The sequence below is a fragment of the Antechinus flavipes genome, chromosome 2 (genome assembly GCF_016432865.1).
Source record: "Antechinus flavipes isolate AdamAnt ecotype Samford, QLD, Australia chromosome 2, AdamAnt_v2, whole genome shotgun sequence".
NCBI lineage: Eukaryota > Metazoa > Chordata > Mammalia > Dasyuromorphia > Dasyuridae > Antechinus > Antechinus flavipes.
Genome location: NC_067399.1, coordinates 546822463 through 546849725, shown reverse-complemented (window position 1 = coordinate 546849725; position 27263 = coordinate 546822463). Strand labels below are relative to the sequence as shown.

At 35.1% G+C, this 27263-nt stretch overlaps 1 protein-coding gene across 1 annotated transcript in view; it reads right to left on the bottom strand.

Annotated features, from left to right (window-relative positions):
* RORA (RAR related orphan receptor A) overlaps positions 1–25933 on the bottom strand; it is a 98115-nt gene extending 72182 nt beyond the window's left edge. The window contains exon 1 of the mRNA XM_051980931.1: positions 25813–25933. Within this exon, the coding sequence (XP_051836891.1) occupies positions 25813–25843 (31 nt within the window). The 5' untranslated portion in view covers positions 25844–25933. The remainder of the gene's footprint in view (positions 1–25812) is intronic.
* Positions 25934–27263: the final 1330 nt, after the last annotated feature.

The window sequence follows — 27263 nt, the reverse complement described above, 5'->3', positions numbered from 1 at the left end:
CACACACACACACACACACACACTCACACACACTCTGTCTCCTATATATTTCTTTTCAGTCATTGTGAGAGCTGAAAGCAAAAATTGGGAAAGCGTAAACTAAGTGGTAGATTTCATCTTTAAGCAATGACAAAGTAGGTTAATGAAGTAAAAAATTCACTCAACAATAAATTCACCAAAAACAAAGACTTTTTAAAAATAGTTTACACCATTAGAGACCATTTTAAGAATGAGGATGAATAATCTAGAGGCAAAAGAGAAAGTTTGGCTTAACTTTGCCCCAGTGACTGATGTCTTTGCTATTTCTTTCACAAGATACTCTACCTTCAAACTCAGTGAATTCTCATGGGCCTCTGCCTAGAATTATCTTCCTTTTTTCTATGTCTACTGACTTTTTTCAAATATCAATTAAAGTACTTTTTACAAAGGGAGACTTTTCCCAATCTTCCTTAATTTTTGTCCCTTCCCTCTGAGATTATCCCTAATTTGTCCTGTCTCCATTTTGTTTGTACATTGGTTTTTGTTTATTATTGCTGTTTGGCATGCTATCTCTAACCCCCCCTCAGATTGTGAGCTCCTTGAGGGCAGGAATAATTTTTGCCTTTTTTTTTTTGGTACCCCCAGAACCTAGCATGGTGTTTGGCACATAGCAGGCACTTAATAAATGCTTGTTGACTGATTGATGCTCTAGGTATGAAATCTACAATTCTTTCATTTAGAAGAAACACAATTATATAATTACCATATAACTAAAAATTTACCATATAACTAAAAATCCTTCTCTCTATGCCTTGGATATAATTTTTTGATTACACTCCTTCAATTTTGAATGGAAAACATAAGATTGTTTTCTTATTCAAATCCCCTGCTGTTAGGCTATTATTGTCAAAATTACTTAACTGAAGACATTATGGAAATTTTGTCCTCTGTATTGTCAAGAGTGTTATTTGCTGTTACTGTTATTTTGGGTGAAGGGAAAAAAACGATAACTCTGCCTCACAGGGCTTTTGCAAATAAGGATACATTTTTGAAGTGATCTGACTTTCTTACTTAGTACCCTCTATATTTGTGGGAAGTGTATATTTAAAGCATTTTTTGATTGTTGCTTTATATATTGAGAACCATCCAAAGATTCTTGAGCTATTCTTTGGCATTTTAATTCCTACCTACTATGAGCTTGTCCTCACCCCCCACCTTGAAAACACAAATATTTTAGTTATTTCTTATATATGGTTGGACTTGTTATTAAAAACTGCAAAACGGACAAATACCTTCAGTTTCAGGCATGATTCTATTACATTAAATGCTTAAGAATTATCTCGGCAATCATGATTAAAGTGGAGATTACTATGTAGATACACAAAGTAAATTATGGTGCAAGTGGTAGCTCCCACAGGGACTACCTGGTCAGAACATCCCATTTCTCCTTTTTGTTTTCCCTTCTATCTGCTCACTTTTACAGTTAAATCATAGTATTATACAGGTTTTAATAAACATCAATAATACTACACCAAAGATAAAGAATCTAGAGTCTGAGAAATAATGTCAAGAGTTACAACACTACTGATTTAGAGAATACAAATAGGTGTCAGGAAGTGCATTTATTGGATGAAATACTTTTCTTGATTTGACCCTGTAACAGAAACACATTTAAAATCTTCCTTTTAATTTCTTTTAGAAATATAAAAAAATCACAAAGGAGAGAGTCAAGATGGAGCATTAAAAGCAATCCAGTTGAATTCTTTCAACATTTCCCTCTAAAGAACATTCAAATAATTATTCAAATCAAATTTTGGAGCCAACAAAAGCTCAGGTAAGACATTGTTTCCACCTCAAAAAAAAAAAAAGAAGTCAGGGGGAAAAGTTTGTGACAGAGTCAAGACCTGTCCTGAACCCCTGCACACAGAACAATGGCAGCTGCAACTTTAGGAATTCTAATTCTAGAGATTTAGTAAAGGATTCACACAATTGGTCATAAAAAGCTTATAGGAAACCCTTTGCTGACACATGGTATAGTTGGCATTAATTGGAAACTTGTCCATATGCAATTCCGGGGCAGAGAAGAGTGACAGTGGTCAGGTAGTAGGAACCTTGGTTTCAGTTCCAAGGCAATGAGCACTTGTGGCTACAGAGGATCAGAGACACTTTATGGTAAAGTCCAGAGAACAGACCAGGAGAGCAGTGGCCACATCTTAGCATATCACACCACCTTGAAAGTACCAAAAAAATTTGCAGATCCCCAGAAGTGGCTCTGAAAACAGCAGCACAAAAAAGTCTGAAGCTGAAGATGGTGCATCCCCACCACCAGTTGAGCAGAGCCCAACTTTAACATATTCAAAGATCGTAAGATTTAGCAGCTTCCATATAAACAAGCAGAGGAGTGGGAATATGATATTCAAGAAGTAAAGAAGCTAGGGTTGATTACAGGCAAGAAAAACCTACCCAGCAAAACTAAGTATAATTGTTCTGAATTAACATTCAATGACATGGAGGACTTTCGAGCATTTCTGAAGAAAAGACCAGAAGTGAATGGAAAATTTAACTTTCAAATACAAGATTCAAGAGATGCATAAAAAGGTAAACATGAAAGAATCATCATAAGGGTCTCAAGAAAGTTAAACTGTTTACATTCCTATATAGGAAGATAATACATATAACTTCTTTACCTTTACCAAAGCAGTTAAAATAATTTACATAGAAAGCATGGATGTAAATTGATTATTCTGGAAATTATCTCCAAAAACAATGAAGGGATAAGAAAGAGGGATGCACTGGGAGGAGGGGGAAGAGAGAGGTAGAGATAGAATGGGGAAAATACTAACACACAAAAAAGGTGTGCAAAGAACTTTTATACAGGAAAACAGAGGGATGGTAAGCAATGCTTGGACCTCACTCTCATTGGAATTGGTTCAAAGAGGGCAAACACACACACACACACACACACACACACACACACACACACGCATACTCAGTTATGTACAGAAATGTAGGTTACCCAAAAGGGAATTAAGAGAAGGAGATAAGAGAAAGAGGAGGGATAGCAAAAGGGAGGGCAAGTTAAGGGAGAGAATGGTTAGAAACAAAATAGAAGAAAATGAGATGGTAGAAAAAAATACAGTTAGTTATCATAACTATAAATGTGAATGGAATAAACTCACCCATAATATAGCAATGGATAACAGATTAGAAATCAGAATCCAACAATATGTTGTTTATAAGAGATATTCTTAAAACAAAAAGACACAGAGAGAGTCAAAATAAAGGACTAGAGCAGAAACTAAAAATAAGCAATCATCATCAGACAAAAGAAAAGCAAAAATAGATAAAATTAAGAGAAATAATCAGGGAAAATACATTTTGCTAAAATTTTACAGCAAGTTTCTTTGATAAAGACATTATTTCTCAAATATATAGCAAATATAGAATTGAGTCAAATTTATAAAAATAAGAGCCATTTCCCAATTGGTAGGGGTCAAAGGATAAAAAGTTTTCAAAAGAAGAAATCAGAGCTATATAGTTATATGAAAAAATGCTCTAAATCAGTATTGATTAGAGAAAGGCAAATTGAAACAACTCTGAGGTACAACTTCACACTTATCAGAAATAAGAACTATTGGAGGAATGAGGAGAGAGTAGGCTTACTAATGAATTTTTGGTGGAGTAGTAAACTGGTCCAACCTACCACTACTAGGTCTTTTATCCCAAATAAATCAAAGAGAAAAAAAAAAAAAAACAAGGACTCCTACTAACAAGAATATCTATAGCAGCTCTTTTTATGGTGGCAAAGAAGTACTCATCAATTGGGGAATAGCTGAACAAATTGTGACATGTAATGTGGGAAACGAGGGAATGATTTCAGGAAAAAAGTAGTAAGATAAACTGATACAACTAAACATATAAACTAATATAAAGTGATACAAAGAATTAAGAATTAGGAAATCATCAGTCATAGTAATAGCAATATTGTAACGATGATTAACTGTGAAAAACTTGGCTACTCTTAATACAATGATCCAAGACAAATTCAAAGAGCTCATGATGAAAAAAATGCTATCCACCTCCAGAGAGATCACTGATGAACTTTGAGTGTAAATTGATGTCTAATTTCTCACTTTCTCTTGCCTTTTTTTTTTGAAATATGACTAACATGGAAATATTTTGCATGATTTCACATGTACAATTGGTATTATATTATTTGCCTTCTCAGTGGTTATTTCAAGGAGTTGAAAGAAGAAAATTTAGAATTCAAAATTTAAAAAAAATTGTTAAAAGTAATAATAAATTGAAGATTTTTAAAATAATGACTTTTTATTTTCAAAATATATGCAAAGATAGTTTTCAACATTCGTCCTTCCAAAACCATGTGTTCCAAATTTATCTCCCACCCTTCCTCTCCCCTAGACAATAAGCAATCTAATACAGCTAAAACATGTAATTCTTCTAAACATATTTTCATATTTATTATGTTGCACAAGAAAAATCAGATCAAAAAGGGGGAAAAAATGAGACAGAAAAAAAAGCAAGCAAATAACAACAAAAAAGTAAAAATACTATATTGTAATTCACTTTTATTCCCCATGGTCCTCTTTTTAGATGCAGATGGCTCTCTTCATCACAAGTCTATTGGAATTGACCCGAATCATATCATTGCTGAAAAGAGCCCATCAGAGTTGATCATTACATAGTCTTGTTGTTGCCGTGTACAATGTTCTCTTGGTTCTATTCACTTTACTTAGTGTCAGTTCATGTAAGTCTCTCCAGCTCTTTCGGAAATCATCCTGCTGGTCGTTTCTTACAGAACAATAATATTCCATAACATTCACATACCATAACTTATTCAGCCATTGCCCAACTGATGGGCATCCACTCAGTTTCTAGTTCCTTGCCACCACAAAAAGAGTTGCTAATTGTTTCCCAGAATGGTTGTATCACAACTCCACCAACATTGTAGTAGTGTTTCAGTTTTCCCACATCCCCTCCAACATTTATCATTAACTTTTCATGTCATCTTAGCCATTCTGAGAGGTATGTCGTGGTACTTCAGAGCTAGAAGATTATTTTTTAAAAAGAAATGATGTCATACTTTCTTCTAAAGACTTGTTCAAAATCCTTGAAAAAGCCCTTTGGACAAAAAGATTTTCTTAAGGAAATGGCTTAATAGTAGCCCTGAAACTTTCCCTCCCCAAATTTCTATTGTCTTGTTTACATCATTGCCTCACCAACACTTAGAAGTGTTTGGGTTATAGATCCTAAAGGTAGTTGGTTAACTTCTGTACCAGTTATGAAACGGCTAGTGGGCTAACCCATCATTCTTCATAGAGAAAGAATTAAGTATCAATGGAGGGAAAGAAGTAACCTTGTTTATTTCCTATAGTTAGGAGAATATTCCAGAAGGAATAGGAAAGTAACTTGTTATTAAAAAAAAATTCTGGAATGTTAACTCAGTACTGTGTAGTTATGTTGTGATTTTCCCCCTCTGTGGATTCCCATAATGCAACCTGAAATCCAAGGTAGAAATGACTTGGATATAGATTAATATGAGATAATTTTTTTTGGTAGGCCTAAGCCTACCAAAAAAAAAACCCAACACAAGATATACTATCTCTGGCTGACATCACTATATTTCTATAGCTTTTTTCTAAAATTTCATATTTTATCTAAGTTTAAAATTTGAAAGAAACTTCTTTGAATGGTTTCTCTTTGGAGAAATTATGGAAAGATAAAAGTAAGGATTGTAAGGCGTCTGGTTAGGACGAGTGTCACTGGTGGGAATAATTATACTGATAAAAACATGGATTCATCAAATGGAAACCTAGTTCAAGAAGAGGGGTTAGGATGGGGATACAGGACTTAAATGTACCCAAGAAATCTCGAAGCTTTTGAAAGTAAGGAGAACATTCTGGTTATCAAGAGGTCAGAAAGTACAGAATCTGAGTTTTTTTCTAACAGCCCCTCAAAGGACGAACATTTAGTAAAGTGCTCATTTGACATCAGGCTCCATGCTAGAGGTATTGGCTATGTAAATACAAAAAGAGAATCATTTCCTACCCACAAGAAGCTTAAATTAAATTTTAAATTCAGAAAGGTTTTTGACCTGCATAAAGTTTAACAAGTTATTTGGTTTACTATTAACAGAAGGAAAAAAAGATACCACCACATCCAATAGAGAACATTGAATATTGTTTACCTCTCAGTCTGGGAAGTATTAAGTACTTACTAAAGCAAATTAAATTACCAACCCTATCTTTAAATAAATGCATGCTACACTAACTCAAATTCAAACGGCACTCTTCAATATAATAATTATACTAGCTGTGACATTAGCCCAGCTGAGAGCATATTTTTATTTTAACAAGCTTGAGTAAATGCATGAATGTAGGTTCAGCTTTTTGCCTCAATAGTCAATACTTGAAAGCTGACTCCAGCCTTTAATTTAAACGTTCGCTTGTAGCACCAACAGGACCACAGGGTTTCTGTATCAAAGAGACACTCCTCCGTCCTTCTGTGAGAACTGTGATTGAATGGTCTATGGCACTAGAAAAACTCGTTTTCCCTTCTCCTGGCAGCATTAGCCAAACACCACTGCCCCAATCATCTCAGCAGCATCACAATGAAGTCATTGATTTGGTTTGTAATGAGTAAAGGGCAAAAAGGATTCTGGTAGGAAGATGCTTTATTCATGTCAATGTTACACACTGGACAATATAAATCTAAACACCACCAAACAATGGTTCTTTCTAGCACCAAAAAAAAAACCTTTGCTGTTATCAACATGGATCTTGGAAAAAGATACTCCTGTATATAAAAACTATCTTAATATCTTAATGATACAGATAGGTATAGGGAAGTAATATAATATAGATTCATGAAGGAAAGAATATCAACTACTCAGGGGAGAAGGAGAAAGGAAGATTTCCATGAAGTTTACTTAAGAAGAGAGTACATTGGTGCAGTAGAAAGAGTGCTACGCCTGAAGTCAGGAGGATTCAAATCAAAAGATACTTACTAAAAGTCACTCAACACTATTTGCCTCCGTTTCTTTATCTGTAAAATGAACTAGAGGAGGAAATGGCAAACAATTCTTATATTTCTGCCAGTAAAACCCCAAATGGGGTCAGGAAGAGTTGTAACTGAAAACTGAAAAACAACTGAACACCACCACCACCACCACATTTCATACTCCTGTGCAAAGGCATGGGGTGGGAAATGGGCTAGAATACACAAGGAACAACTAACAACTCAGCCTGACAATCAGAGAAGGAGTACAGACATCCAAATTTATATTAAATAAACCTGCAAGGACAGATGGGAGCCATATTATTGAAAATCTTGAAAGGCTAAGAATTTTGAATTTTATTCCGGAGACATTAGGAATCACTGATGACTTTTTTTTTTTTTTTTTTTGAGTAAGAGGAAAAGGAAAGACCTGGTCAAAACATGTGTTCCCCAATCAAAATTTCAGAAAGGGACCCTAACTATCAACAAAAGGAAGGCACTGGAATTAAATGGGAAGTTTTAGCTGGGACTTGAAAGAAGCCAGGAAATCTAGGAGATGCTGATGTGGAGGGAGAACACTACAGGCATGGGGACAACCAATAAAGATGTGCCACATGGGAGATGTAATGTCTGAGAAGACTAAAAGGTAGTTTTGGGGTAATGTATGAAAGTGTTTAAAAGTCAGAGGATTTATAGAATCCACTGGTGTTTATTGAATAGGGAGATGATATGATTAGACCTGTGCTTAAGGAAGGAAAATCTGACAGCTGAGTAGAAGACGGATTGGAATGGAGAGACTTGAGACAAGGAGATCAAACAAAAAACTATTGAAACAGTCCAAGTGAGAGGTAATAAGAGCCTGCATTAAGGGGGTTAAAGGGTCAGAGCAGAAAAGTGGTCATGTATAGAAGATGTGATAATGACAAGTCTTTGCAGTAGAATGGATATTAAAGATTAGGAATGAGAGTAAGAAGTCTGAAATGACATCAAGAATCCCATGATAATGGTTCTCTTTTTCTTGCTCCTTCTCCCTGTATATGTGTGTCCATGTGCACACACACACAAACACACAGAGACACACACATATGCATGCTCTCTGACCAACAGTTAGTAGAAGCTATTTTAAGTAGCTTCTTCTTACCTTCCCCTAAGACAACCTCTTGCCCAACCTATGAAGGCACAAGAATTCCATTTTAGTTATTCCTTTGTGGATTAAAGAATCCCATTAAAAATGCAAATATTTTATAGGAAACACATCAAGTTATTATCCTATATTAAAACTTTAGCCCAAGGGTCACATTGGAGGAAAAAACACAACTAATGAAGGTGGTCTTCCATGCCCAGACTTTAAAACATTAGAAAGCAGTTATGATTAAACCCTTCTGGTACCAGGAAAAAAAGTGAGGAACACTAGAGTCTAGATGTCTACAAAACAAAAACTGAAAATTTTAAAAATTGGAGACAGGATTCATTTAACAAATGTATTTGGAAAACTGGTTAACAATCTGGTGGGGAAATGATTTAGAACCACAACTTATACCATATGCTCCATTATCTGGAAAAAGATTTGAACATAAAAAAGTAAAAACAACAACAAAAGAAAATGATAGAAAATAGGAGGGAAGAAGTATTAATCTTTATTGTGAAAACAAGATGCCATGTCATCTCCCCCATCTCCTCCCTTCCAAACATTCAATAAACTCTAATGCTTCCCTATGAACTCCAAGATCAAATATAAAACCATCTGTATGGTGTTCAAAGTCTTTCATAACCTGCCCCATCAACCCTTCCAGTCTTCTCACACTATACTCTCCCTTCAAAGCACTATGATCCAGTAACACTGGTCTTTTCAATCTTTTTCATCCCGACTCCAGTATTCCTCTTGGAATTCTCTCCTTCCTAGTCTTTGCCTCCCAGTTTTCTGAATTCTTCAAGTCCCACCTTTTACAAGGAATCTTTGTAGATCCCCCTACATCTTCCTCTCACAAAGTTAGTGCTTTTTCTTTGCTGATTGCCTCCATTTTACCATGAATATAGTTTGTTTGTACATAAATGTTTGCATGTTATCTTTCCAATTAATCTGTGGAATCCTTGAGAACAGAACCTACATTTTGTCTTTCTTTGTGTCCCCATCTTAGCACAGTATCTAACTTGTAGTGATACTTAATATTTAATGGTTTCTGAACAATCTGAATTTTGAACAATCAATTTTTCTATGTTAGGAGAAGTAGACTGAAAAGAGAGAAAAAATAAGAAGCCAATTCTGTCCTCTACACAGCCATATGAGACATAGTACAGTTAAGTTCTGAAGAGGAGACAATAGCATAGTAAACAAAAAGTCCAACAGATTTTTAATAAAAAAGCATGATCTGAACTCCCAACTCTGGCTACTTATTAGCCCTATCACCTATCAGCAAATTTGCAATGTCTCCAAGGCCTCAATTTTTTCCTCTGCCAAGTAAAGGGGCTGGACTTGGATTTCAGAGGTATTTCCTATCATTGTAAAAGGATTCAAATTTTTCTTGTTGTTATTCTACTTTCTCCATCTTTTGAAAATGGAATTCTAAAACCTAACTATGTATAATGTTGAGACTCACTTTGAATTCATCATATCTCATTTAGATGATTAGATAAATAAAAAATACAACTTTATAAAAAGCTAAGCATCCATTTTAAGTAAAGCAAATAAAACTCTCTTATTTGCCCAAGCAAGTAAGAAGAAATTGTTAGAACAGACTGAATTTTGTAGACATTATGGCAATAGTGTAAAGAAATGAATCAGAAAAGTAAATATTTTTACAATGGTAAAATGAAGTAAATAATTTGTAAAACCTCAGAGATATATTTTAAATATTGGACAGTGTGGCTTGTCTGGGACTGGGGAGAGGGAAGCAAAGTAAGGCTTCTCTTAAGTGGTTTTTATAAATAGTTTGCTATTCTTAGGTCATAAAACATTATTAAAAAATTTAAAACTTCAGATAAAAAAATTTATAATTTGCCATAGTGTTCTTAATAACAAGACACCAGAGAATGAAAAACATGCATGTTAGCTTAAGAAATTCAACGAAATATTTTATTAAGAACTTCCTATATTTAAAACATTATGTTGGGATTTTCTGAATATACAAAATCAAGAATGTACAAAAGCAAGAAGCACCTCCCAAGGCACTTACAGGGTATGCAGCATGCTCTACCTGTAATTCCATGCAAAGGGAGGATGTGTTCACCATTTGTTCTCTTGGACCAAAACTGGTCATTGAAATTAAATGACTTCAGGTGCTTTTCAATGTTGTCTACAGGGATAATTTCACAGATAAGCATACAAACTCTAAGCACTAACATTCTACTCCCAACTTCCAAAAAGTTCAGATATCTTTGAGTGATTTACTCAAATGGATCTGTGATTTCATTAATGTGAGCATTTCTTCCCATAATTTGGACACAACCAGTCTACCCTTGCTAAAATGTTTTGTGCATGTCTTTCTATAATTCACCACAAGGAGTCTACCATTGTGCTGGGAAACTTCCTCACTTCCTCTAACATTTGCTAACAAAATCCAACATTCTCTCAATCTCATTTTGAAGCTTTAAATTTTCTTATCTCTAAAAACATTTTTAACTTTTAAATTTGCAGCAAGTAAATTTTGTATAGCAAAGTGGGATTTGTGTACCTAACTTAAGGTGAATACTTACTTTTTTATAAAGAAGTATATATTTTTTGTAAACATCTAAAAGGAGTATGAAGAACTCATAGTGAGTCTCAACATTAAATACAGGCAGTTTTAAAATTTAATTTGTAGGATTACTTAATATCTACACTATCTTATTTGACCTTTTAAATAACCCTGCTAGATGGGAAGTAATAGTTTTAGCTCTAGTTTACAAATGAAGAAACTAAGATTGGACAATGCTAATATCATTTTGAGATTTTTGAAGTACTTTTTGAATATATGTTCTCATTTGAACCTTATACCAACTCTGTTGGGTATATTAGTATTTTATAGATGAGAAAATCGAGGCCAAGAAAAGTTAAATAAATGGCTCAGAGAGTGACATAGATAATAGAGAACTGAGGCAGGATGTGAATTCAATTCTTCGTGATTCCAAGCCTGGCACTATAACCACTTTCCCACCTAGCTACCTGACTCTATCAAGATCCCAAAGCTTCTAAGAGACATAGTACATATTCAAAGTCGGGTTTACTGCCTCCACATTCAGTAGTCATTGCTTGTCTCCCTAAATTCTGGCATCAAAGGGATTCTGGAACTTTGAGATTTCTTCCTGCCCAAAGCTACAAATATTGTTGTATCCGCTGAAGAAATGAGATAGGACTCATGGTTGGCTAGTTTACTTGTTTGACTCTGTATATCAAAAAGTACTATTTACAGATTTCTTTCAATCTATTTTTGGTTAGCAAATAAAATAGTGTTAAGAACCAGATATCCCAAGATATTCCTGATTTGACTGATTTTTGCCACAATAATTTTCTTATTTGTTTTAACAATGGGGGATCAGAGTAGCTAGATGGTAAAGTGGATAGAGTACTGGCCCTGAAGTCAGGAGGGCCTGACCTCAGATACTTAATAATTATTAGCTGTGTGATTCTTGGCAACTCACTTAACCTCAACTGCCTTGCAAAAAAAAAAAAAAGAAAAGAAAAGAAAAGAAAAGAAAAAAAAGAAAGAAAGAAATTTAAAAAAAGAATTGGGGTAGTGGTAAGCTAAGATATATCAAATTTTAGCTCAATTAAGCATTTTGATAAGACATAAGAAGCAATTTAAAGCTCAGCATTTTCTTCCTCAGTTGATGTTGATATTTGATGTTAATGAAAAGAATTGGTGATGAAAGAAGATATAAATTCCTGAATGCTAAGGAAAGTGCTTATTATGTGATCTGAGACAGACTATGTTTCCCAATCATGTTATTTTTATAATGATCCTGAACATAGAAAGGAATAGACCTTTAATATGTTTAATGATTATAACAGAAATCAGTGTGTTAAACAGTCGGCATAAAATAAGGTAGTCTAAAGAAATTTAGCCCTTTGTACTTATCCTTCTCATTTAAATTGGGTCATCATTATTATTATTTGTTGAAGTTTCAATCTGGAGTCAAGGAGAAGAACATTTAGTGTTACTCTCCCTCTGTGACTGAATTATGGAAGGTGATACAAACCAAATGAAAGGGCATAGACCTTCCAGAATGATTAGATCTATTTAGATCCACATAGTAAAAATTTCCCCAAGCCACCATTATTACTTGCTATATAGCAGTACATTAGTACTTGTATACTATAATCTATACATGTATACTATAATGTATACATAATCTATAACAAATGCTTGTTGAATGATTGAACAGTGGCATTAGTTTTAATCTAAAGAAGGAAATGGGAGGATTTTAGAAATTCTGCTACTCTGTAAAACATTTTTACAGAATAGAAGTCATCACCAAAGGGGATTCTTGCCTGTTGGCTTGGTCTACTGCTCTTTTGATCAAGACAGGATAGAAAAAAATTATTTGTAGAAGATTCTTGGCCAAATCACAAAGCCTTTGTAAACCATACTTTGATATTATACTCTAGTTTCCACAAAGAGAAAGAAAAAAAATCCTCAAACACATACCAGCAACAATAGTCCAGTACTCAAAATCTATTCCCGCTAAAGAAAAAGAGAATTGAAAGAAAATGACTATTCTTCCCCTTCAGAATTACAAATGCTTAAAAAATTGTTTCAATTTAGCATTTAAATTATGAATAATTTGATTGCTCTGGTTATTAATCTGTTTTTTGTCTTTTGTTGTTACTTTATGTATTGCCACAAAATCACATAAGCCTTCTGAACACTTCCTCAGGGTAACCCTGATAGAGCAGGTGCCTGGATAAATCTAAACACCTTAGTAATCTGCTCAGTGTTTGTGCCCTCAGGTGGCTGAAGAAAAGAAGATTAAATTTATTCCTGTCTCTCCCCCTCCCCAAAAAAGGAGAGGAGATTCTCCAGTGGTCAGTATAAGTAATTAGGAAAGAGAAAACGGCAGTTTGATAGTTTGTCACTGATTTAACTTATCATTTATTCCTTCCTTAGAAACATACTCTAAAAAACAACTGGACAAATGGATGAATAACATGAATGTATTTCAATATTTCATGGACCTGTGAGTCAGTAAAAATATGTCCACAACATTGAAAATTCTTTATAATATAGTAGATGGTCTTAAGATAGTCCTGGAGCAGGAAAAAAAAATCAACTTACAATCAACCTTCCTTAATCAATCTATCAATAAACATTTATTAATGGCTAGATATCATGCTAAATACCAGTCTTTTATCATTATCATCAACGACTTATCCAAAGACAATATTGTCCAGGCTCCCTAAAATGCATCTTTTTCTTTTGGGATTTTCTTATTATAGCCCTTACAATAAATGATCTTGGAAAATAACAACATATCCTAATTCAGTTTTATGTAAATTATTCACTCTCAAAAACATCTTCTGATTTCCAATCTGTAATGTCTATATAAACTCTAATAGTTTCTTACTTTCAAAGTTAAGTTCCCAAAAGCTAATTTTCTTACTTTGTTTACTAATATACACTTTTTTCAGGACAATATCCCATCTATTAATGAATGATATGACTATTTATTAGATCTTTCCAACATGATTAAACATCAGTTCTGCATTTATTAATCATTTCATAGAAAACTATAACCATTCAAGAACATGCTAATTAGAACTTTGAATGTTAAATGTTGATACACAAAAACAACAGTAGATTTTTCAGATTGCCTATCATACTCATTGGTTTACATTATTCACTATCTAATATCACGGAAAAAACAAGAAAGCCAAACCATAAGACAATGATTCTATTCTACAGTGGCATTGAGATACTTAAAATAAGTGCTAGAGCTGAGATAGCGATTAATTTAGGAGCTGGTACAGCAGGTCTAAACTTTATCAAGCACCCACACACCTGTTAAGTCTGATTCAGCAAAAGTCCACCCACAGATGGGAGGGGGAGGAGGAAAAAACAAACAAGCTCAGTTCCCAAACTTTAGAAACCTAGGAAAATATGTACAATCAGGAAAAATTCACTTGTATCCAATGTGCTTTCCACATAAACATACATGTTCTAGATGAATTTCTCCCTATATTGCATTATTTTAGGTTATAATTGGCAATGCGACAAGAAATTCAAGAAAATCAGATATTTCTATTTTTCTTAAACAAAAATTTGAGAGCAAGGCATGGCAGTTATGGTTTACTCCATTTTCCTGCTCCTGGTCATTTATGTAATGAAGATGATGCACAAAAAATTATTTTGCATGTATAATATGAGTTGTCTGTGATTCCATGGGGATCTAGCTATAAAGCAGTCATGTATCTCAATACAGTTTCTTTTGTCTCATTCTTGCTCTTTGATGTGCAAGTCAGTTGAAAAGTAAGCTGGGATCTCTTTGATGTTGAACTTTGAGACTTTATTGTTACTAGCATGCCTACAAGAAGAGCTGTCAGTCAATTTTTACATCTGAACACCCGTGTTTCATTATGGTACCTTTTACAAGCATCAATCTCTAAATACATGTTTCCAGATTCTTACTGATTACCACACTACTCTTATAGAATAAATACAATTAAAACAACTGAATTTTTCAGCAAACGCCTTCAGGTAAAATCTACACTGGTCTTCAACCAAACTTTTAAAGCAAAAAATACCCTTAACAAAAACATTTTTGCAAAAAAATTTTCAAAACACTAAAAGCATCTTATTGTTTAAACACAGGTTAACCAAAATTTCTACTAAGGAAGCACTGAAAATCATAGGAGAATTACTAGCCCCACCTGAGAAAGAATATAAACACAAGGTGTAAGCAAATCAGCTCAAATCTTACCATCTGGCAGTGACCTTTCCTAGTCCTCTCCTCTCCTCCATCCCTACTTCCATAGCTAGTACCTTCTCTTGGAGATTACCTTCTATTAACCCTGTATGTACATAGATGTTTGCATGTTTCTGCCGTCATTAGTGCACATCTGCATTTTTTACCTTTCTTTGTATCCCCAGTGCTTAGCACAATGCCTGGTATGTACTAGGTGCTTTACACATAGATTAGCCAACAATAGACTTGTAATCCACAAAATTTTAGGATTTCTTAACCAATTTCAAATAACTTCATTTGTTTTGTAAGGCTGAAACCTAACACTTTGAAACTGCCTATGAAACAAATATTTATTCTTGAAACATCAGTTTGGAGACTCCTATCAATAAAAATACTTCTCCAAATAATGTCATAATTAGAAAATACTTGCTGGGTATTGTACAATTTAAGTCCAAAAAAAAAACCAAACAAACAAACAAACAACAACAAAAAAAACAAAACAAAACACCAAACCTGTTTCTTTCATGTGCTTGGAGAAAGCTATTAAGTAAATAAACTACTTAAAGTGCATCTATATATGTGCATTATGTATGTACAAGTTCTCAAATGGATGCCTCTATTTTTAAACATGGAATGTGTTAATTTTTAATGTTCTTGTTATCATGAGTAGTATAGTATCCCCCAATTGGCTTCACTTTTCAGGCTCATTGACTTGCTTCTAGAACTACTTACTGCACAACAGGAAATATTTTTGGCAGAATCTCTGCAAAAGCAAAATACAAGTTGACATTGCTGACTTTTTCTAACCTTTGTTTTTAGCTACCTGTGATTAAAAAACAAAACAAAACAAAACACAAACTTTTTAAAAAGTAAATCAATAATTTTGAATTGCCAATTCTGAAGTGAGGAAATATATTTGTCATAAGAAAATCTACATGTTATTTTTCGGTTACAGATTGACAACAAAGAAGCCAGGTTTTGCTTGTTAACAAGTTGAGAATAGAATGCCAAAAGAATTTCAATTTCTTAGGATTCTGAAGGAATAAAATTAATGTTGTATTAATGATGGAATGCTGAAAGTGGTGTTAAGGTTCTTATTTCCCTCTTGCAGAATTTAACTTCCTTGTGGGAACAGAAGTTTTATTTTTTGCCTTCAGATCCCCAACCTATCATAGTGCCTGGCATACAATGCTTATTATAGTGAATTTCAATTTAAATACATTTTAGGAGTTTGAACCCAATGATCAAAAATAAAAAAGGCTTGATGACTAGAATTTGTTAGTCAATGTACAGGTGTCAAACATAAGATCTCTGTCTGGAAGCCTTTATTATTTAACCTAGCCAAGTATCCTACAAAATAATTCTACATACCTACTTAAAAAATAAAACTATTATAAATTTTGAAACTAGTAAACTCATCAGGTAGTATCTGACTCAACTTTTTTTTATTATCTGGGGCACAGAAACATAAACAAGAGAGAAATTTTGAACTAATCTTGAAACAAAACAAAAACAAATTATTACTCAAATAGAGGCCTAAAGCATCATTAAACATCAGGTACAGTTTTTTGCAATCAAGGAATCTGAATAATGAAGAAATTCTAGAAACCATCTGCTCCACTCTTCTTACTTTAAAAGGAGGAATTAAGCAATTTGCCCATGATCTTATAACTATTGGGTAGCAGAACTAAATTTGAAATTTTTGTTGCCCAATCTAATGTTCTAACTATACCACACTTCCCAGGTACTAAAATTCTGTTTGTTGCTAAATATGGGAAAAATATTAATGGTTTCCTCAAGACTGAATTTAACTACTATGGAACAACCACATTTATTACTTAACGTCCATACAATAACAAGGTATGAGTTATGAAATCCATTGCACCTGTAGAAGCAGAGTTCATAGACAAAAGAAACTGCTTCATAGTACAATTAAGAATAAATCATTACAAAGAGACCATATAAATAAGCTATGAATCATAAAGTGGTCTTCTGGGCGTTTCAGTTATGATTTCATCTGTTCATCTTATTTGTATTCTAGTCAACAACAGGTCAAATCAACTTTAACCTAAGTAGACACCATGCATATTGCAAAATCAATATAATGGTTAAAAGTTGCCATAAATAAAGAAAAAACTGTTTTTATTCAATGTTAATGCCATTATTATAGGAAAATTATATTTACTAAATAAAGGAAGTTTATTTGAATTCAATGTCTTAAATTTAATCTATTTCCTACCTTTTTTTTTCTTTTGAAGTAAAAATAATGCTCAGTATCCTCCTTATCTATATCAACCTTTTTTCCCTGTTAGAATTCCTAAATCTATTCTACTTTAAATAACATTCACTTGACAAAATCTACAAAATTAATATCGTAAATCGACAACTGGTTCATTTAAATTCAATTTCCCAAAGCATGTTTCAAGTTTTGAGATGGAGGTAGAAGCTACCTCTTTTCGTACAACTCATGTTTTTAATTTAGGTTCCATGAACTTATTTTTAAAATACATATTTTGCTAATTATATTTCAATATAATTGATTTTCTAAGTAACCCTATGTATTTTACTTTATGAATTTAGGTCCATTATTTTGAGAAGAGGGCAGCTAAGTGGAGCAGTGGATAGAGTGCTAGTTCTGAAGTCAGAAAGCCTTATTTTCCTGAGTTCAAATCTGCCCTCAAACACTTACTGGCTATGTGTTCCTAGGCAAATCTTGTAACCCTATCTACCTCAATTTCTTCTTCTGTAAAATGAACTGGAAAAGGAAATGGCAAATCATTTTTGCCAAGAAAACACAAACAATATCATAAAAAGACAGACATAACTGAAAAACTGACTGAACATTCTGAGAAGGGGTCCATAGGCTTCTTCAGACTACTGAAGAGATGTATTACATAGGAATGGCTAATAATCCCTGAAATAGCAGAATATTCATTTTAAAATCACTTGAAAAAAGGTCATATTTTGATTCATACACATACATAGACTTGCTTTTTACTGCATAATTTTTTAAATGAATGTCACATTAAATGTTGATTGCTTTGAATAAGATTTATAACACTAACGGCACTCTTCCTTCAGTGAGAGGGGCATTCAGTAATGAAGTGAACTCCCATTCAGTGAAACCCTTAGAGAGGATCTGACACAATGCTTCTTGAAATAGCTGAAAACAAGAAATGAACTCTGCCAGTGCTCATAAGTCTGAGAACAATTGTTACTTGAGTCGAGATAAGAGCCCAATAGCAACATAAAATTCATTGAAACATTTGAATTTAAAATATTTTTTAAAGCAACAATGATAGTAAACTGCATTGTATACTTAAAGAAACAGAAAGTAAAAGCTTTTATCTTGATTGCAACAGGAAAGTTAAACTATATTCTGTTTTTTTTTTATATGTAATTGTACAAATTGATATCAAACTCTTGTTAAATTGCACCATTTGTTCTAAAGATTATGAAAACCAATTATGAATGCATTTCTACCTAAGTAACTATTATTGTATTCGTTTCTCACAGAATTTGGAATTGAATTTAAATCAAGGAATATAATTTATATTTATCAGCGGAGTTAAATTTATATAAGTACATCAAGTAAACCCTTTACAACTTTTGCAATAAGAGGCTAGCAGTTTTAGTGTTTAATTTATTTTAATCTATATCTTTCAGTTACCCCACCCTTCCTTTTTTGGTAAAAAATAAACGAACAAACAAAAAAAAAATCAACAGTCTACAGATTTAAGAATGAAAGGCTATTAGGTAAGGCTAGAAACTGTATTTTGAAGAATATAGGCTAAAACTTAGAAAAAGAGAACATAGGTGAGGCAGCATGATTCAGTGGATTTGAGTTCACAACTACTTGCATACAAGTTATATATAGGTCAAGTTATATCAGTTTTCTGGACCTCAGTGTCTTTATCTGTAAAATGAAGGGTTGAGCAAGTTCCTTTTAGCTCTAAATTTACGAAGGCTTGTTCTTTGAAGATAGAGGTTTATAACCGGCTGTTTCTCATCCCTCCTACTCCCCCAAAAAGCGCAAGACCATAGTTACTCCTGTAAATGAGCCAAGGAGAGTTAAAAGTAAAAACCATCACTTCCTTTAAATTAAATTCATTTTTAAAAAAATCATTAGTGACTGCTAATCTTCCCATTTCCTCTAAAAGAGTACTTTTCTTTTATGATTTTCCTAAACAGTTGTGCAGCATAATTAATATGCATAATTTAAAACATATCTATAATGGAAGATATAGGGTACACTATCCCAACTTGGAAAATAAGTTCTACTTTTGATCTCTCTTTGCCATTAGTTGGATTATCATTGGCAAGATAGTAAGGTTTTTAATCCTTCATGAGCCTGCAGCCACTAGAGGGCGTCCTTGACTCAGAGCTGACGCAGAATTGTCCTGAAAACCATCATATTCAAACTTTTTTTTTCCTATGCACCTTTAATTAGGCTGAGTATTTATCTTTGATTTACCCAAGTTAACAACAATTAATTTCAGACTGATGGGAAACATTAATTTCCAATAATAAAATGACTAATCTTTTATAGAGAGACAGTAAGAGGAAAAGACACGATATAACTCAAGAGAGGACTAAAAGATATTCTATTTTACGTGTCTAAAAGTAGGGCAGTCTCAAGGTATAGGAGGAAAAATAAAAAATTTTAAACAATTTTTTCTTATTCTTTCTCCTCCTTACAACCTATCTTTTATTTGTCATAATACAAGTCAATTAAATACAAATGGAATGTTCTAAATTTCATTATCTTTTCCACCAGGCTTGATACACAGTGGGCTTTTAAGAAATGTCTGTGAATGGAACTGGCATATGCCATGAAAAGAGGATTTTTTGACCATCAAGTCTATTTAAAGGCTCTTCCTTCAGGCCCTGTTCAAAAGATTTCTTCTGATTATGTTTACAAGGATTCTCCCTTAGCTAAAATTCAACATGGGGAAAAAAATTGCCAAAAGGCAGAATACTGCATCTCTAGAATTATCTACTAAAAAAAAATATTAAAACTAGATTATGAATTTGTGAATACTCCTCTTGTACTAAATAAATGGGGCCATACTCCAATTTGCTTTATTAATGACAGTACTCTCTATAGATTAAGTGTTGAAGCAGATCATCTGAGTTACAACCTTCCAAATAATCTCATGCAAGGTTAATGATACTCACCTAGATCCTCTTATTATCGGAACAAAACTTAGTAAAAATCATAAAGGAATACATTTGTTGGTAGACATGTAGAATAACTCATTTTATATAGAAGCATTTTATGGAATAGTAATTTAAATATACTAGATTAAGAAAATTGAATATCCTTTCCTAATCTATAAACTGTACTGAAGAATTCCAATAACTGTATAAATTCACATACCAGATCTCAAAGCATCTTTCCTTTCAGAAAATAAATATTAAAAGAAAAGATAGCCAAATTAAGAATTAGAAGATATGATTTTTCATGATAGCTGTGATACCTATTAGCTATTTGATATTTGGCAATTAGCTGAGTCTCAGTTTCCTTTTCTGCCGAAAAAAATTAGAGAGGAGAGGGAGGAAATAATATTACCTATCCTATTAAGGATCAAACAAGGACATTAAGCAAAAGAATTTAAAAAAATATAAACTTGAAGGCATTTTGTAAATAAGTAACAATTATTATTTACCTTCTATTTAAATTCAGAAACAAAATCAAAGCTAAAAAATGAAACCCAGAATACGTCTACAATATTAATTTAATATATGTCTTTTCCTTGCTGATAATAGCTGGATATTTTTGAGTTTTTCAAGTAAACTACATCAAACTATGACAACTCCCAGTTCTCACATTTTGTCAGAAACATGATCACAGTTCAACTTCCCTTTACTTTGCCTATTTCCCATCCTAACGTTATTGTGCACTGAAATCTCCTTCCTCTGGTTTTATTTCTGTAAAACTGAGAAAAAGAATGCATGTAATGTCATTTTATACTTGATAATAACAGATTCAAAAATTCTATGAATCTCATTGCCTGGCTCAAAAGATCACAAGGGTGATGGCAACGGGAATGAAGGGTTAAATCATGCAATTAACACAGTTTGGAAATCATCCTCTAATGAGGGTAAGTTTACAGCCAAACTTTTAGCATGATATTTCAATCCACAGCTCAGGTACCAGTGGCTTTCCATCTGCCACACACCATAAATACACACAAAAGACAATTATTATGTGAAAAGAACATGAAATTTTTGGTGCTATTTATTGCTACACAATCTGTCGTACTACTAAATTTTAAAAGTATTTTTCAAGTTAAATCATATTTCATTTTCACTAGTAAATAACAAAAAAACGTAAGTGTATGTTGTTAGAATTGTTTTCCTACAATGATATGGTTTTATTGAATTTAATGCACAAAGGGGCTATTACTGATCTTAACAGCCTCTTGCAAGATATTTTTAAAAACCTCAAATACGAGAAAACTGAACCGAACCTACCATAAAAAATAAGGAAAAACTAAATATACTTTCGCAGATGCTCCTATTGGATAAGTGCTTTAAATTTATTTGTCTCTCTCTTTCTAAAGCTTAAAATGAGTTTATGACAGAGTACATTTTGCGGTTGAGTAACACCTTTCATATACTAGCCTTTTCAGTTAGCCACTTGATCATCTCATTTATTTTGCCATATAACTCTTAACAGGGAAAGCAAGATAGTAAGTATATCTACTTTGGAAAGACATTTTATCTGTACAATTGTTTTTTAATCAAAAGTACTTTTTAAATCAAAAGTATTTTATCAGGCCTAAATGATCGATGAAGCACTGTCCTTTATGAAACAATAATCTTAAAAATGAAGGGATGATTTTAGTTTTCCTTGGAAGTGGGACAGCTCTGTAAAAATTATTTATTGATGATTTTATATGAGTGAAAATTATGTTATGATTTCCTTGAGTATGATTTTTTTGGGGGGGGAGGGAGCCTGGTGCTCTGTAAAAATGTTCAAAAAGAAACAGTTCTTTTAAAAATCATGTTTCATTTTTAAACTCTCATAGAACGTTCCTTGGACAAACATCTTTGACTTTTGCCACAGACTGAAAAAAGAAAAAGCGTCAGAACAAGATGATCCCAGTTGCTACATTCTTTTAAAAAGTAGACATTTCTTTTCCTCCTTTGAACTTACAAGGCTGAACACTCAGCCTTGTAGTGAGTGACAGCATTAGCCATCCTGGGCCGGAGATGCAACCTTCACCCTCTTTCAACCCTACATTTCAAAGGTCAGCCAACCTAACCAAGAAGAAGTCCCTGTTAGTGATGTTTAAGAGGATGACACCAATGTTCTTACCAACTGACTGTGGGAATTCAAAGGCTCTAAAAATATAAGACCACATTTAGAGATGAAAATGCCATGAATCATTAAACTATAATGCACAGTCAAGTTGGCAAAGCAACCAACCTGATATTTGTATAGGAATGGTATGGGCTTAAAAAAATAAAGTATTTCTATGATCGTACATTTATTTCTTTTGACTGCACTCATCACTCCTATCTGTATTAAGCTGAGTTAAAGAGAATATATCAAAGGAATAAGAGAATAAGCAAAGGAATATAACCTGTTGTGGATGATAAATCTATCCCCTTTCCTTTAAATACCAGAGTATGGGCATGATATTTTGTCAATGAATATCTCTGATGTGCAGGACAAGTTATTCGATTGTAAATACTATGCCTCGATATTTCAGTTTGCCTTAAAAATAATCCAAATAGGATTAGAATTGCATTGGTAATTTAATAAACAAAAACAAAACTGAAAGATGAGGATATAAATTTGCTCAAATAAAGATTTATTGCCTCCAAGTATAAAATCACTTTAAGCCTAAATTCATTTGACAACTAACACAGGGAAAGGATTTTCTTCCCTTAGGTTCAGAAGGATTTAATGATATTTAAAAAATATAACTAAATTAGTCAAAAAAAAGTTTTTCTCTTCTATGATTTCTCATTCTCTTATCCCTTATACATATACTAGAAAAAGTGACGAAGTAAAGAATATTTCTGTTTTGTATGAAACTTGATTCTATACAATCTCCAACATATGGAACCAATTTGAAGTATTCAAACTGAAGGGCAGTAGGAAGTGTTTAATATGATTCCATGCCAGTGTTTTTTCCCTTAAATCCAATAGAGAAACATTTATGACATTCCTTATTTTTGGATACACTATTCTTCTTTGGTACAAATTTACACTTAAATGAAATGATCTTTTTAAAACCCAGAATGTTACAAGATCAGGAAAAAATAAAATATTCTAATTACCTAGATATATTCTATATTTCCCTTGTGCAACTAAGCTTATAGAAAAATTGCATTCCCAGGGCTTCTGATCTACTTCTCTGAAGCACAATACTATGAATCTATCATTTTGTGGCAGCCAGAGGTCACTCCAAGACAAATGTGTAGGCAAAAGCTTTGGGGTAGGGGGAGTAATTCTCAGGAATCTATTTGTCAATGATGATATGGAATGTCACTTTGTACTAGAGATAAAAAAAAAAAACTAAAAGTGTATATGCAATACCAAATAAAAATATTAAAATAACCTTTCCATATTGATGGAAAAGGAAAAAATATGTAATGTGGATTATAGTTGACAAATGAAATACAATTCCACTTTTAAAAAGAGCCTGCTTATCCTTCTGCTCTGCCAAATGAAAACTATATTGAAATGAAAAGACATTATTCACATCATAAAATATAGCAAGATCTGTTTAAGAATAAAAATCGTTACAAAATTAAGCAATATAGTCTGAAAATAGTAGAACTATACCTTACCAATTTTATACCTTCATGATCAAGGGTCTTTAATTATCAGTTGAAAATACTAACACTGAAGGGCTGATTTGGGGTAGGGAGGGGAAGGATTTTCTTTTACTATCTTAGAATTCTGTAACCTTAGTAACTCCATTCCTGGAATGATTGACAACATACATAGTTGTAATTGCTTTTTATTATTAGTTTGCATTAAAAAAAAAAAAGATAAGATCACATTTCTTATAAGCCATGAAGAAAAGATATAAAATTTATACATCTCATAGGAAGATTTAATCAAAAGAGGGCCGTTTTATTTTTCAAGAAGTTTCAACCTGGTGATAATTAATTTAAAAGATGTCACCCAATCTCCACTAAGGCAAAGCTCTGAGATCCAAAAGTAAAACCTATGTTGATTATTGGTGCCCTTCATTCATGGACTGCAACAAAACTCAATAATTTAGCAAACCTTTAACCTAGTAATCAAACCTAGAACTTATTAACAGGAGCAAGATTAAAACATCCAAGTTAAATGGATCTTTCATAATCCGCATGAAAAGATGTAAACCTAGAACTATGATGCTGAAAAACAGAACCAAAAGTACGTGGGGTATGAGAAGCACGTTCACATTTCTACTCCTGGTGTCCGAAATACTAGGTAAAACTGTTCTTATATCCTTCAGCAATGACACGGGTTATCAATACACGCCATATTTCCCTTTCCTCATTAAAACTTCCCTCTTCCTGGCCGAACTGTGACTTCTTGCCCCTTTGGAGAGAGTGACAAAGGCTTGGGAAACGTCATCTTTGTCACCCCCTCTCTTGGGCAGCATCTAAAAGATCTTGGTCATACGGAAGCACAAGAGCAGACGACTTAAGGAGAAAGAGGTTTGCAGCGCTCAGTCTCGTCTTTACTGTCCCTTATGCAACAGTAAATCACGCTAACCCCAACCTCTCCCTCTGGAAATCATGTGGGCAGCTAAGTTCTTTTAAAACAAACATCCGAAAACACACAGTATAAAGTGCAGCTGTGGCTCCCAAAGTTTGCGTGCGTCTCCGCATGTCAGTCGCTCTCTGGTTACCTTCTGTCCCTGGATCACTTTCTAAAGCTTTCTAAAACATGGAAATGGGAAGGGAAAAAGAGAGGACGGGGGAATGACCAGCGGACATTTCCCTGGTCCTGGCGGGTACTTTTGCTCTCAGACCACACTGGCTAGCCAAACTCCTTCCCCTTCTAATGTGTGGTGGAAAACCCGCCCTCCCCCGGCCTAGTTGTCCCTGGGCAGCCAGCGGTGACGGATCTCTGTGACCAGGACAGCTGGGTACCTAGAGATCAGACCTGAGCTAGTGGAGAAGGGTCAGACTGGGACTTCGCTCAAAGGCTGCCCACCCAGCAATCGTCGGCAAGGATTAGCTCGAGAGAGAGGATGCAAACCCAGTGAAGCTAAGTCTTCCTCCTGCCCCTCCACCCAAGGTGTGATAGCTATGAGGTCAGCTGGCAAAGCTCTAAGAAAGCGCCGAGTCCCCCTTCCCTTGTCTTGTGCCCCCATCCACTAGCTGAGCTTTTAGGCATGGAGAGCCCACTGGGTCAGAATCAGGTGGCACAGCCCCCTCTCTCTTCTCCTCTACTCCCACCCCAGCCAAAGGCGGGGGTGAGAAGGGGGGAGCAGTAAGTGCGACAACTGCCGCAATCACCCCCCCATGGCCCTACCTGCACCCCTCTTTCCTCCCCTTCTCCCCCTCCCCCGCTCCGCAGAGAGTTGCTGCTGCAAACTTTCTTGCAGAAGGCAGCGCTACAGAGCCGGCCTGGGGCAGGAGGCGGTAGGATAGCGGCCACCAAGAAAGCACTGGGTAGGAAAGGGGCAGTCCAGGATAGGAGGGGACGGAGTTCTACACGCACCTACACCTTGGGTAGGAGGGGGCAAGAAGCCGCCGCAGCGATCAGCAGGGCTCGGGTTGCCCTAGCGCATTTACCTAAAGCCCGGGTTTGCCCGGCCCCCTTTCCCCTCAACCCCCACCCCCACCCCCACCCCTTGGGAAAGACAAGCAAAATCAGGACTCCCGCTCCTCCCCCTTCATCCCCCACCTCTACCCCCACCCCTCCGGCTTCTCTTAGTTCCCCTTCCCCCTCCCCAGCTCGAGCTCTCGACTCACCTTTCATCGCTGCAATCACAAAATACATCATTTAAGCCGAGGTGCACAGAGCGCAGGGAGAGCGGATGGTCCGAACCCGCAGCCCCACCGCTGCCGCTGCCGCCGCTGCCGCCGCCGCCGCCGCCGCCTCTTAGGCTGCTGCCGCCGAGGCCGCCGCCGCCCGAGCTCCAGCAGCAGCTACCGCAGCTGCCCGCCCGCCGCCGAGAGCCATCCCCAACCATATGAGGCTCCATGTGACCGGCTGACATCACGGCCGCCGCTCTGTTTACACCGCGCCCCTTTCGCTCCGGGCCGCTCTGCCCCGCCCTCCCGGGCCAGGTGAGCGCCGCCGGGCTCCCCCTACAGCCCAGCCCTCCCAACCGGGCTGGGAGGACCCCCCCCATTCCGCCCTCCCCCCCACCCCCCCACGCCTCAGGCCAATATGCCTCCGCCTCCTCTCCTTGCTTTTCTGGTTGCAAAGCCACAAGCCCCCAACCTATTTTTTTCTCAAACCCTTTCCCCGACCCCCGGTGTCCCGCACCTGTTGCAGAAATATATTTTGGAGGTAACGCATATATCCAGCTTCAAAAGCCATTCTGGTCATCCACTTTAACTTTTGCACCCCGAGGTTAGAAATGTCCTACCCTGCAGATGATGGCTACCTTCCCTCACCGTCTGGAAACTCATTAAATACAATTTTCCCCCGTTTGGAGTCTGGAAGCTGTCTAATCTTTTGTTGAAACTCCTTGCTCCCCATCCCCCCCTTTTTTTTCGACGTGATTCTGGGCTCTGATGGTCAAGAGACTGATTTTCTCGGGGTGGGGGAGGGGAAGAAGGGAGAACTGCAAACCGTAGACTGCAAGATCCTAAGCGAGCGAAAAGGAATATTATTAGCAGAGGGATGGTGCTATTTGTTTTACAGCAGCAGAGAATTGTAACTCTCCAGACTTTCTCACACCCACCACAGACATAAACTGGGGTGAGAACCACTGTACTTTGGCAGACAACCTTACAGACTGAATTAAGACTATCCCCAGTCATTTTATACAACCAAGTCCGCAAAACAACAAACTACTCGGAATATCCTTGACCTTTGTTCTGACCCCAAGACGAAGAATTCAGATACCAATTTTATAATTTAAAATTGCTACTTAATTTTTTTCTCTCTAGGAACAATAGCAGCAACAACAACAACAAATTTAATCTCGCCTTTATAAAATTTAACTAATTTGAAACCAATACTTGAAAAACAAAATAAATCCCAAATCTTGTAAGTTGTTACTGTTTCTGCCTAGCTTTATGGGGAACTCACATGTAATTATTCTTCAGATGCATTTCTTTACAATGAATTTCAGATGTTACAAACAAAAAAATATATGCTTTCAATTTTAGAAAGTCTTTCTCAACTGAATAGAACATTTGTAAAAATTCAGAAATCAGATCTAAAGACTTGCTGCTGAGCCTCTAAATAA